The 13,568-nt window shown below is 35.8% G+C and overlaps 1 protein-coding gene across 3 annotated transcripts in view; it reads left to right on the top strand.

The window, feature by feature from the left end:
* Positions 1-13,199, top strand: part of ANXA7 (annexin A7) — a 48,504-nt gene extending 35,305 nt beyond the window's left edge. For 2 of the 3 annotated variants that reach the window (XM_036928698.2, XM_036928699.2), the window contains 8 exons: positions 3,528-3,630; positions 3,857-3,951; positions 6,442-6,555; positions 6,785-6,955; positions 8,973-9,143; positions 9,606-9,681; positions 10,720-10,832; positions 12,780-13,199. In XM_036928698.2, the coding sequence (XP_036784593.2) occupies positions 3,528-3,630; positions 3,857-3,951; positions 6,442-6,555; positions 6,785-6,955; positions 8,973-9,143; positions 9,606-9,681; positions 10,720-10,832; positions 12,780-12,902 (966 nt within the window). In that variant the 3' untranslated portion in view covers positions 12,903-13,199. The remainder of the gene's footprint in view (positions 1-3,527; positions 3,631-3,856; positions 3,952-6,441; positions 6,556-6,784; positions 6,956-8,972; positions 9,144-9,605; positions 9,682-10,719; positions 10,833-12,779) is intronic. The other variant, XR_008998940.1, reaches the window with a different exon arrangement.
* The last annotated feature ends 369 nt before the right edge of the window (positions 13,200-13,568 follow it).

Genomic DNA, 13,568 nt, shown 5'->3' with positions numbered 1-13,568 from the left:
CTGCTATGGCAGGGCCACACTGGAGGGGGAATGGACGGAGTCTGTTTATCACTGTGAGGAGCCTCAGAGCTGCGCTGTCTCCCTGAGGGTTAGGGCGCCCAGCGTTCCCCGTAATTCCCAGCTGCTAAGCTGAGTGTGCCAGGACGGTTCCGTCCAGCTGTGAGGCCCCTGTCCCTTTAAGACTTTCAAAAAGCACTTGCTTTTCTTTTGTCCCAGGGGTGCTGGCTGCCAGGACCCACTCGCAGATTTTACTGTTCTGTTTCCCTAATATCCAGCACACCACGCACTGTGTGTCTGCGCTCCTGGTGCAGATGGGTAGGGCTGGGTATTTAGCAGTCCTGGGCTCCCTCTCCCTCCCCGCTCTGACTCCTCTCCTCCCGCCGGGAGCTGGGGTGAGGGGCGCTCAGGTCCTGCTGGGCTGCGGCTTGTATCTTACCCCCTTCGTGAGGCTCTGGGTTCTCGCAGATGTAGATGTAGCCTGGCTGTTGTGCTGTGTCTTCTGGTCTCTCTTTTAGGAATAGTTGTATTTGTTGTATTTTCCAAAATATATATGGTTTTGGGGGGAGATTTTCACTGCTCTACTCATGGCGCCATCTTGACTCCTCCTCAGTCTCAATTCTTTTTTTATTGTTGAAGTTGATTGCTAATCATATTATAAATCTGAAGCTACTTTAATCATTTGTTATTAGAATTTTTGTTGTATTTTAGTTTAAGCCTGCATTATAATTTTAGAGACATCATTTTGTGCCCAAATATAAAAGATTTTTAGAAAACACTGGAAGTAAACAGACATACTCATGCAACTTTTTTTGTGTAATTTTTACGAACTTAAGATAGAACTAAAACCAGTAGGTGGAACTTAATAGAGCAGTTGATTTTGGAAGAGGTTTTAGATGGAAGTAGAATAGGCTACATTGTCACGGGTGAGGTCCCTATCACTGAAAATTCTGTGGTTGAGCTGGTTTGGTAGTGTGTGTGTGTGAAGGAAGTTATAAAGAAAATTTATGTCTTGGTTGGGTATTTGGGCTGGGTGACCTCACCTGTTGACCCAATTCTAATTCTCTGGCGGTTGTTCAGCAGGAGGGGTAAAATCAAATGGGAGTGAAAGATTAGAACTTTCGGTGGCAGATAGTATAGGCTTTGCTATGCTGAGAAATGTCCCCTACTTAGAGTTTTGACCTTAAGAACATGGACCCTGGTTTCTTTGAATTTAGCATAATGCCTGGAGGATAATCATATTCTTGATGAAGATTTGCTTCAAACTTAGACTTTAAACAATGAATAAAAGAACATTTTTCCTTACAGGTGAAAAATGAAGTAGGTTTTTGGTGTTTGTCTTTTGTTTTCTTTTAGAAACAAGAGAAAGACAAAATGAGAATCATCAAACAGTATATGATAAGGGATAGTTTCTCTTATGTCTAGTCTAGTGTATTATAACAAGGCTAATGCCTTACTGAGGATTTTAGTGACTGTGTTTTCATCAAAGGAGACTTTCTTAGTTTCTTGATATGTAAAGGCAATATGTTAAAAAATATTTTATACTTGAACATAGCTACAAGTAGAATAATTTTAGTTTTTCCTTAAAAATACTATATAAATATATTCTGTTAGTTCCTTGCTAAAAACTAGTGAAGGATAGCTGTTTAAAGTTTATTGGTAGAAAAAAATGTTGGCATAAGAGTATCTGAATGGGAGGAATTACTGAGCTTAAAAATGTTTGCTGAAAGATGGTCTGGTCTTCTTCCTGTTTACTTTGTCCCTGTAAGTGCTGACATATTGCTATATTCAGTGAGTGTAACTCTAAATACAGTTTCAGTTGCCTATAAAGCACAAATCGTTTTATATTTTGAAGTGATGTCAATTGCATGTTTAAATGGATTAAATAAAATATATTATTAAACATTTTTAAAATTTGGTAGGATATCCTCTCATTTTATCCCATCCGTCTTCAGACCTAATATGAATATTTTAAGAAAACCATTTAATTGTTCCATAGCTTTGTATTTTTAAATTATTTTAACTTCTAGTATTAAAATAATTTCAGACTTCAGTTGCAAAATTTGTGCATAGAATTCCTGTATAGCCTTTACTCATATTCTCTGTGTTAACTTCTTACATAAACACACTACAATGATCAAAATCAGGAAATAACATTGATAAAGTACTATTACCCAACTTTTAGAACTTATTCAGATTTCACCTGTTGTCCCAGTAGTATCCTTTTCTGGTTCAGGATCAAATCCAGGAGGAAACATTGCATTTATTGTCAAATGTCTCTTAAGTTACCTTTAATATGAAACAATTCTTCAGTCTTCATTGTTCATGACCTTGACATTTTTGAAGAGTACTTACTAGTTATTTTGTAGAATATTCCTTAATTTGGGTTTTTCCAATATTTTCTGATTATTAAATTCAGGTTATGCCATTTTGGCAGGAAAACCACAGGCATGATGTGTTTCCAGTGCATCATGTAAGGAGGCACTTATTGTTGACTTACTCCATTACTGGTAATAATTGATTTTTGATCACTTGTTTTAAGATGGTATCTGCCAGATTTTCTACTGTAATGTTAAAAACTACACACTTGGTTCTCATATTTTTACAAATTTTAGCATACTTTGATGATTCCTGCCTGAAAAAGTTACTACTGTGGTATTTGTCATATGGCAATCTTTTTATTTACTCATAGATTTGTATTTTAAAAATACAGTCCCTATTTTGCCTTTTCTTTCTTTCCTTACAAAATTGATGAAGAATATTGTACCTCCTGGAATCTCTAATCATCACTTTCATTATATGCTTTTCTTTTTATAAAATGATTTGTTTCATGTCTAATATCAGGACACACAGAGGAAGAGATATTAACAAAATTATACTGCTGTTCAAAACCTCATTGGACAACCAATATTCAACTTCACTAAAGCCATTATTCTTGTCTGTAAGTCAAACACTGCCAGTCGTCTCACACTATCCAGGAATCAGTATTTTCTCCCTCCTATTATCTCAAGAAGGCAATGAAGTCATAGGAAGATTGTAACTAATTTCACAAGCTTAACTATCTATCTTCTGAAAGTTTGGTGTCTGACTGGCTGTTGGCAGGATGGGGATGGGTCTTTCCTGCCCACTCCAGAATGAGCTCTAATAATCAAATGCTGATATCCTTGTCCTAAAACTCAAACCCTGGCCTCCTTGCCTAAGAGTGATGACTAGGGAGGGTTTTAAGTTGTCTTTTGTTGACAGAGAATGTTAACTTATATATTTTTTTAATTTGTATTTCTTTTACTAAAGAAGTTGGCCATTTTTTTATGTTATTTCTTTTTTTTAAGTTAAAACACAATTTGATTCATTCATTTATCAATGTCGTTGTGTTTCATATTATTTCCTTTTTCCCCCCAGTTTTCTTGAGATATAATTGACGTATAACATTGCATTAGCTTTAGGTATACAACATGATGATTTAATATATGTGTATATTGCAAAATGATAACCGCAATAACTGACTTGGATTTTATGCCTCTTATTTTCAGCCTGCTGCAATGACTCAGGGAGCCCAAGGAACAATCCGACCAGCTGCCAACTTTGATGCCATGAGAGATGCAGAAATTCTTCGTAAAGCAATGAAGGGTTTTGGTAAGGAAAACCTGACCAAAGTATTTTGTCTCATTTATAATAAGTTCAAATGATTGATCTAGAGAAAAAAATGAGCTTTATATCATAAACCAAATTTATGTACCAGCCTGTGTGCACATACCTCAATTTAATCTGGTACCAGGCACCATGAAAGCATCTAAGAGCTGTCCTCAAGGATCACCCAGCAGAGATTTCATCCATATTTAAACATGTATGGTTCTTCCAGGAACAGACGAGCAGGCAATTATGGATGTTGTGGCCACCCATTCCAACGATCAAAGGCAAAAAATTAAAGCAGCTTTTAAGACCATGTATGGGAAGGTATGTTTTTTTTTTTTTTGGAATGAGCACAGTGGCCTGTAAACCCCACATTTATGTCAGGTTAGATGCTATTTTTTTATTGTTACCAGTAGGACAAAGTAAGACAGCTAGACTGTTGAGACCCAAGGAGAGGCCTGTTCACTATTTATTTCTCTTCAAAGTTTTTCTAATTATAGAGCAGCCATAGTCATACCTTATGCTGTATCTGGTATTTAATAGATGTTCAATAGAAAATACATTATGACCAGTTATCATAATAGTAGCCTGGTTCTCAATATCATCCTTACAGGGGATTCAAGAACTTACTATATTAGCCTCTGCTAATTCTTGGTTCTTGACGTCATCTTCCACTCCTCTCCCTCCATCTAAACATATCTTATATTATGATTATATGGAACTTCTTGCCATTTCCTGCACACAGTATCATCTTTTATACTTCTGTGTTTGTTATATGTTGTTCTCTTGGCCTAGGCCACCTTTTCCTCTTTTTCTGCATGGCAAACAACTTCTCCAGGATTTGGCTTATGTCAGCTATTCTATTTAGTTTTTGTAAACCAGACTTTAGTTTCTTCCCCTGTGGTCCCATAGCACTTTGTGAAACCTCTGCTGTAATTAATCTCATTGCCCATCCCACAGAACTGTGAGCTCCCCCTCAGGTGAATCATGACATGTTCATCTTTGTATTTATAGCACCAAGTACAGAACAATAACAAATAGTCACTTAATAAATATTTATTGAATGTATGATCAGTGACTAAATCTAGCAAGATTTTATGGCTAAAATATGTCATCACTTCTCAGATGTAAAGAGAAAAACTGGGTGGCATATTGGATTGCCATTTAGACAAGAATCCTAAAAATTTCTTAACATCTCGATTCAGTTTACTTTTCTCAGAATGGGAATAGAAGTCCATCTGTTGGTCCCACCTTGCCTATTCTACTCTTCCTTTCCCCCCTCTGCCCAACCCAGATCCACTTCTGTAGTCTTAAGGCTAATTAAGGAACACAAACTCAGGATTTCCGTAGAGTTCAGTATCAGATTCACTTCTCTCACAAAAGGATTTTCCATCTTATGAATTTCTGTAGTTCATATATAGTCTGTGCTGTGCCATCCTGAATTTTCTCATATATTGCTTTAGAATTAAAACTAAATTCACAGCCTGTTTTCCATATCCCCAGCCAACTTTTCTCTTGACTTATTAATTAATAAAATACCATTCTTCTAGCCTGCCATGGAATCTTCTTTGATTCCACATTCTTCTTCATCAGTCAGTAAGTTAGTGAGTATTTATTCAGTGTCTACAGTATTCCAGACACTGCTTTGTCCTAGCAACTGGTATTGACTTCATTTTGTTCATCTGATTTGTAAAAGGCCTCTCTAAAAATGTGTCTTCTATCTCTTTTTTCTTTCCATTTCCATTGCCACTGCTCAAGTTCAAGTTTTTATTACCTCTTACCTGATATTCTAATAGCCTAAATGTTCTCATCTAGAGCCTCTTTGACACCATAGTCTTTGACACCATAGTCCATACTACTTACTGTTGCTAAATCTGTGTTCATTTTCTTCCAGTGGCTTCTCCCAGCATGCTGAATCAAATCCACATTCTTTAGCTTGGTATTCAAGGTAATAATATCAGAATATAGTTACGACTTTGATTTACTAATCTCTGAGAACAGTCCCTTCTGACTAAATTGGTTGTCTTACTGTTCCATTGAACAAGCTTTGCTCATTCTTGCCTCCGTATTAGTGATTCTCAGATTCAGTTGAGCATCATAATTTCCTTGAGAATTTAAAAACACCCGCAGAATCTCTGAGTATTCATCCTTGATGTCAATGGGTTTTTTAAGAAAAATTCTACAGATGATTTTAATAAATAGCCACAGCTGGGAACCACTTTTCTGTTCCTATGTGTTTTACTCCTTATTTGAAATACCTTTCTCCTTCCTCTTTGCCTACTATTTTAAATACTCTTCACAGTCTGGACTAAAAGCTTTCTCTGAGCTCTCTAGCACACTTTAACTTTTCCTGTTTCAACATGTTCTGTTGTTTATTTTTGCTACTTAACTCATCTAGTGCAGGAGTAGAAGCTATCTTATCATCTCTTTTTAGATGTTCATCTTTCCAAATAAAAACTCATGATTATATTTTCTGCTTTCTCACAGAACAATAGTTTCTTGTACTAATTAAACATCTGTTTATCATTTTGTTAGTTTGAATTATTCTTTGTTTCATTTATCTCTTGTCTTTGTACCGGGTTTAGTGGCGGAACTACAGTAAGAAGCATTTATTGATAGAATTAATAAAATACATCTACTTGTGGGTAACAGACTTTAAATGTATATATTATTTCTTAGTGTTTAAAATTCAGATTTTAAATTTAGGTTTGCATAAAGCAATTCGATTCCATTTTTCTGTGTGTTTTCCTTAAAAAATTTAAGCAACAAAATTTGGAGAACACATAGACTTACTTTGTATTTGTAATTAAACAGGATTTAATCAAAGATCTCAAATCAGAGTTAAGTGGGAATATGGAGGAACTGATCCTTGCCCTATTCATGCCACCTACGTATTATGATGCCTGGAGTTTATGGAATGCAATGAAGGTACTATATATCATTTACTTTGAATATTTTAATTCTGTTTCAGATATAAAACCCCACAAATTATGGCAGTTCTGAATTTATAGTAACAGTTAAATCAGTACATTATTTTATATCATCTGAATTTATAGAGCTTTTCAGGTCTGGAGACCAAAGAAATGTTTGATGAACAGTAAGATTTAATTAGAGATTTTGTTTTTCTTTTGTATAATTCTCCCTTCTTTTCACGTAGGGAGTAGGAACTCAGGAACGTGTACTGATTGAAATTTTGTGCACAAGAACAAATCAGGAAATCCGAGAAATTGTCAGATGTTATAAATCAGAATTTGGACAAGACCTTGAAAAGGACATTAGGTCTGATACATCAGGGCATTTTGAACGTTTGCTTGTATCCATGTGCCAGGTGAGTATAGCATGAATGTGTATTGGTGGAGAAAGCATTCTTCATTGCCTGTAGCCAGGGAGCATTCTTCTTCTTCTTAGCCCCCTTGAAATCTTGTCAGCCTTTAAGAGGGACAGCACAGAAGCCAATGCACAAATTTCTTGTAGTCACTATTGAGATGCATTTCTGTAGTTCTGGTTTTTGTAAGGAATCATAAGTTTACCTCTTTTGAGGCTCTGTGTCTTAGCATAGGGATGAATCTATACTTGTAAGCATAGCATTGTACTGCCAGTTAAGTTGGACCATCAACTGAAGATACACAGGACTGTCATGCAAGTGCTACACAAGGTAAGACCTGTATAAGAAGAATCAGAAATGCATAAACATGTCTCAGGTTTCCAGTTCAGCTGTGATCAGCACTTTCACTATTCTGATTCCCCAGATGTGCTGGAGAATTGATGAAAATTCTCCAAATAGGATCTTTGGAATGATATTGTAAACATACCTAGAATAAGGGTACAGTTGAAAGAAATGATGCAAAAAGACTTGTACTCTGATTCAGTATCAGGAGTTGCTGGCTGTCCTGCTTGTGGACAAGGTTGTACATCCTTACGGGATATAAAAGTAGAGAAGAGACCCTTCAGAGCAAAGGGAGGTAGTTGCAGAGAACATAGCATGCTAAAATGAGTAGATGTGTGAATGAGAAGAGACTTCAAATGGGGGGAGAAAATCGAATTTACCTAAAATGGAATGACAGAGCTGGAGAATTAGGTGAGCATTTAAAAAGAACAGCAAGACAGAGAAAAGCAGTAACAGAGATTAAACACTAAAAAATTATTATTAAGACTTTACATGAGGTGCTAAGTGTCTTTTTGTGGAGGGTTCAAGGCCCAGCCATTTCACAAAGTAAAGGGACCTCTTCTGGAGAGTGAGCCATTCAGAGGAATGGCTTCCTAGGAAAATTGTATTGTATTGTGTGTTTGAATCCAAAGGCAGTTTACCTGGGAATTTTTTTCTTAGCACCTTTTCCTGGGCTGTCTTCAGTTACTCATTTACAATGTGCTTCTACATATTCCTTGTGCTGAGTGTTCCTCAGAAGAGTTTCTCACCTTCAGGAAACACCTCTCCATTTTGTTCCTCAGGCAGACAGTGAAACTTTAGAGGGCAACCTGTCCTTTGTTTGGGTTTGGGTTTTGGTTTCTGTTTTTGAGAGAAACCAATTACCTATCTAAGCTTTACTCTTGTTCAGGCTTGGAGTTTTCTCTTGCTCTCTCCTTCCTTCCCTCCCAGCCCAAGGAAAGGTTTAGTATAAAAATTGGCACAGTCTAGCAGAACTTGAGTTACTTATAACTTCTGCTAAAAAGCTCATGTGCCATTTTTATGTATATATTCATAATAAATACTTATATATTAAGATTACACTTGGATGAAGGAAAGGAAGTTCATGAAGCCTCCATATTATATGTTCCCTCGCTTGATTTAAATTCCTTGTGGGCAGGGACCTTGTCTTTCTTGTGTCTCTACTACCCAACACATCCTGTTGATTCTGTTTCTGTGGAGAACCCTACCCAATATAGCCTGGCACAGAGCTAATGCTCCATACCTTTTAGTTTCATGAGTGAATACAAAATGGAACTCAGTATAGTGCATACTGATCTTAAATCCCAGCTAAGGAAAATTGTAATTTCTTCATTTGAGTGATAGTTTTTATCTCTTCATAGAGATATTTTTCTTCTGTGCATGTGTGTATAATGTTTTATGGAAAACTTTTCTGGTTTAATTTAGCTCTCAAAGTGCTGAAAACCTCTCATTTTAACATAATCTCATTGCACCATGATCATATATTGTAAACCTGAAGTTAGCAATGTAATAAAATACTACTTACATGTCTTTGGAAATTAAAGATAATGTACAACAAGCTTTATGCATTAGTCTTTAATGAATTATCCCTTTAAATCCAAAAGGGACTAAATTAGAAAAAAGTTTTTTAATGGAATTTGTATCATTTTCTTCAAATTCCTACCTTCTTCTTTTGCAGGGAAATCGTGATGAAAACCAGAATGTTAACCACCAGTTGGCTCAGGAAGATGCTCAGCGTCTCTATCAAGCTGGTGAGGGGAGACTAGGGACAGATGAATCTTGCTTTAACATGATTCTTGCTACAAGAAGCTTTCCTCAGCTGAAAGCTACCATGGAAGCTTATTCCAGGGTATGAGCTTTTTTTTTGAAGATTTGGGTTCTGTCTTAAGGTGTGAAAATATTTAAAACCCTATACTTTTCTTTTAAATTAAAGTGTCATTGATATACAATCTTATGTTGGTTTCAAATACACAACACAGTGGTTCAACAGTTACCCATATTATTAAATCTTTACCCCCTCTAGTGTGGTTACTATCTATCAATGTAGAAAGATATTACAGAGTCATTGATTATATTCTCCATGCTGTACTACCATCCCTGTGACCAATTTATATGTGATTGTGAATTATTGTGCCCCTTTGTCTCCCTTACCCTCTCCTGCCACCTGCCCCCGCCCCTCCCCTTTGGTAACCACTAGTCACTTCTCAGTGTCTATGAGTCTACTGCTGTTTTGTTCCTTCTGTTTTGCTTTGGTTTTATATTCCACAAATAAGTGAAATCATATTTTAACCCCTATATTTTTTATTTGCAGATGGCTAATCGAGATTTGTTAAGCAGTGTTGGCCGTGAGTTTTCCGGAAATGTTGAGAGTGGTTTGAAGACCATCTGTAAGATACTTTTGTGTTCTGTTTTGTTTTGTTTGTAAATGAGTGAGGCTTTAAATAGTTGTTCCCATCAAGTGATGAAAATATAGCTTCCCTGAAATCTGATTGAACAGAGGCTGAGCTAATCCTATAATTTCATATGCAATTCCCTGTGAATGGTTGGTGTGATCAAATGGGTTGTTTTGGAATTATTTTCTCTTTATTCCTTTGTGCAAGAATATATAATAGATGGTAGGATTGCCATTAAAGTGAATGGGAAAACCAAAATGAGCCCCCCACAAAAAAACACTTGCAAATATTCAGCCCAATGAGACCTTTTTCCCTTTTGAAATTAAAAACCTAATTCCTGGTGTCCTGACATTCAGATGTCTGATGAAGAGGAAATTTCATTCTCAGAGAGAGTAATCAACTAAAAGGAATGTTAGTAACACATTGGTATTAGCAACTGAATGTCTTACAAATATTACTATAGCAATCTTAGCTAAAGTAATAATGTACAGTTAGTACATCTCTACTATCTGTAGAAAGAGACTTTGCTGAGTTAATTTTCCTAAGAGAAAAGGTGTCAGATTTCTTATTACCATCCTCAAATCTTTGCTCAAATGTGTGTTTTGCTTTTTATTTTGTAGTGTATCTCATATCTTTCTCTCAGCCAAGTTATATGTTTTGACTTCTAGAATTCAGATTTTGTTCCTTTTAATTCCATTTAAGTAAGATATCACCAGGACATAGTTGCTACCTACTTTCTTATGTTAAGTAGAAAAATGTAAAGAATCTAGGTTACTGTTTCTATGGAGAGAAAATGGAATTTATTTGCCACAGGGAATCTTCTAGAATTGAAGGTAGTCTGGCTGATGCAGCTAGAAAGATAGTAGGATACTGAGAAAAATCAAGGGGGAGGACATCTTCAGTCCATCTCAGATTTCTGAGATGATTACATAGAAAATGATCAAAGGAAGGCTAGAAATGATAAATAAATCTAAAGTGTGGACACCCTTGTCAAGTCTTGATTTCCATGTCTGAAGTATCTCTACCTTCCAGTGCAGTGTGCCCTGAATCGCCCTGCCTTCTTTGCTGAGAGGCTCTACTATTCTATGAAAGGTGCTGGCACAGATGACTCCACCCTGGTCAGGATTGTGGTCACTCGAAGTGAGGTGAAGCTTTCTCTTTTTAGTCTGATCTTACTTGATTTTGAATGTTGATTTCTTAGAAGTTTTTTAGTTGGTTGTCAGTCCCTCAGGAATGATGTTAAGAAAGAGCTCTCCTTGTCATGGCTGGTAAAGGTTGTGTTGACTTTCCTCATGCCATTAGAAGCTTGCTTTAGTGAAGCAGGCGACTATACCCCAGTGAAGCTAGTGCCAAGAGATTTTCCTATTTGACATCCACAGAGAATATTAGTTTATGACAAGTAGGAAGATGTTTATCTTTTGTTTTTCACCTTGCTTATGTAAAAAATTACAAGAAAGTACTACATAGATTAATCTTATTAGATACTAAAATTCTTGAAATTTATCATACCTTGTTAATTATAAAATAACTTTAAAAATGACTTATCTTTATATCTTTACCTGAATATAGCCTCAAATGTTTTCTTTTCTTTGACTATATGTATTTAGGACTTTTTTTTTAATTGAAAGAAAGCATACACTACTAAATTATACTAAAGATGACAAATCATTTTTAAAAAGACAACCATGGTATGTTGTTTTAAAAGTTATTTGTTAATTTGTTCTTAGACCTAAATTTTCTAATCAGGATTTTTTCTTGTAATAAAATATACATAACATAAAACTTTAACCATTTCTAAGTGTACAGATCAATGGCATTAAGTACATTCACATTGCTGTGCAACCATCACTGTTCACCTTGCAAAACTGATACTTATACTCATTAAAAACTAACTCTTATTCTCTCCTCCTCCTGGCAACCACCAGGATACTTTCTGTCCCTATGTATTTGACCACACTAGGTGGTTAAAAACCTCTTATAAGTGGAATCATACAATATTTATCCTTTTGTGACTAGCTTCCTTCACTTAGCATGATGTCTTCAGGGTTCATCCTTGTTGTAGCATGTGTTAGAATTTCCTTCCTTTCTAAAGCTGAATAATATTCTATCATATATATATACTACCTTTTGTTTATCCTTTCATCTGTCAATGCTCACTTGGGTTGCTTCCACCTTTTGGCTATTGTGAACAATGCTTCTGTGAACATGGGTGTACAAATACTTGTTTGAGCCCCTGCTTTCACTTTATGTATATTGTTGCTCCTTGAACAACACAGGTTTGAACTGCATAGGTCCACTTATACTTGAATTTTTTTCAATAAATGTACTGGAAGACCTTTTTTGGAGGTTTGCAACAATTTGAAAAAAGATTTTCTCTAGCTTCCTTTATCATAAAAGTAAAGTATGATGTATATTTATATGTATATATGTATAACATGGAAAATATGTGGTTGATCAACTGTTTCTTGTATTGATTAGGTTTCCAGTCAATAGTAGGCTATTAGTAGCTAAGTTTTTGGAAATTCAAAAGTTATATGAGGATTTTTGACTGTATGGGGGGTCAGTACCTCTAAACCCCACATTGTTCAAGGGTCAACTTTATACCCAGAAGTGGAATTGCTGTATCATATGGTAATTCTATTTTATTTTTTTGAGGAATCACCATATTGTTTTCCACAACAGCTATACCATTTTGCATTTCCTACCAAAGGTAGGGTTCCAGTTTTTCCACATCCTTGTCAACACTTATTATTTTCTGTGTTTTTTATAGTAGCCATATTATCAAGTGGTTTTTAAAATAAAATATATTTTTTACAGAACAGTGAATCAGACCTTAATTGGGTGATGCTAGCACTGGTATGAATGCTCACTATAAAATATCAGTCACCATGGTGTTTTTCCCCTCTGCTTTGATTATAATCAGGATATTTTCTCTATTAAAGAATAATCTCAATAAATACCAGTTTTCTTTTTTAATTGAATTATAATTGACATACATTCTTGTATTAGTTTCAGATATACGACAATAGTGATAATACGAGTTTTCTTTTGACAGCTTTTCTAACATTAAAAATACCATTTCTTGCATGCAGATTGACCTTGTACAAATTAAACAGATGTTCAGTCAGATGTATCAGAAGACCCTGGGCACAATGATTGCAAGTGACACAAGTGGGGATTACCGAAGACTTCTTCTGGCCATTGTGGGCCAATAGAGATTTTTTAAATGAATGAAGCTATACAAAGCTTTTCCTGCAATGATTGACCTGCATGCAGCAATATCAACCAACACCTAACCAAAAGAGTTTTTTATAAGGACTGTGTCAGGGTGTGTGCTTCGTTTGCACATGTGGTTGTAGCCTTAATTCCAATGTTATTTTTTCTCTGTATACTATCAGTGTAAAGCCATATCACAATGATGCAGTAATAATGCAATGTTTGTAAAGCATAGTTCTCACTGTTCTTATTCTAATCAGGATACCAAATTGAATAAAAATCAGAACAACCTCTAATTCTGTGTTATAATGCTGAGTTTAAAAAAAAACAGTCTGCTTTCCAAAGTCCTAGAAGGTCCACTGGACATTTATAGTTGACAGCATCTTAGAACTTTAATCACTTTTTTTTTTGGTATCGTTAATGTACAATTACTTGAACAACATTATGGTTACAGACTCCCCCTATTATCAAGTCTCCCCCACATACCCCATTACAGTCACTGTCCATCAGTGTAGTAAGATCCTATAGAATCATTACTTGTCTTCTCTGTATATACTGCCTTTCCCGTGTTCCCCCCACCACTGCTACATTATGTGTGCTAATCGTAATGCCCCTTTTTCCCCCTTATCCCTCCCTTCCCACCCATCCTCCCCAGTCCCTTTCCC

This window comes from Manis pentadactyla, chromosome 8 (genome assembly GCF_030020395.1).
Source record: "Manis pentadactyla isolate mManPen7 chromosome 8, mManPen7.hap1, whole genome shotgun sequence".
NCBI lineage: Eukaryota > Metazoa > Chordata > Mammalia > Pholidota > Manidae > Manis > Manis pentadactyla.
This window is presented reverse-complemented; position numbering and strand designations above follow the sequence as displayed.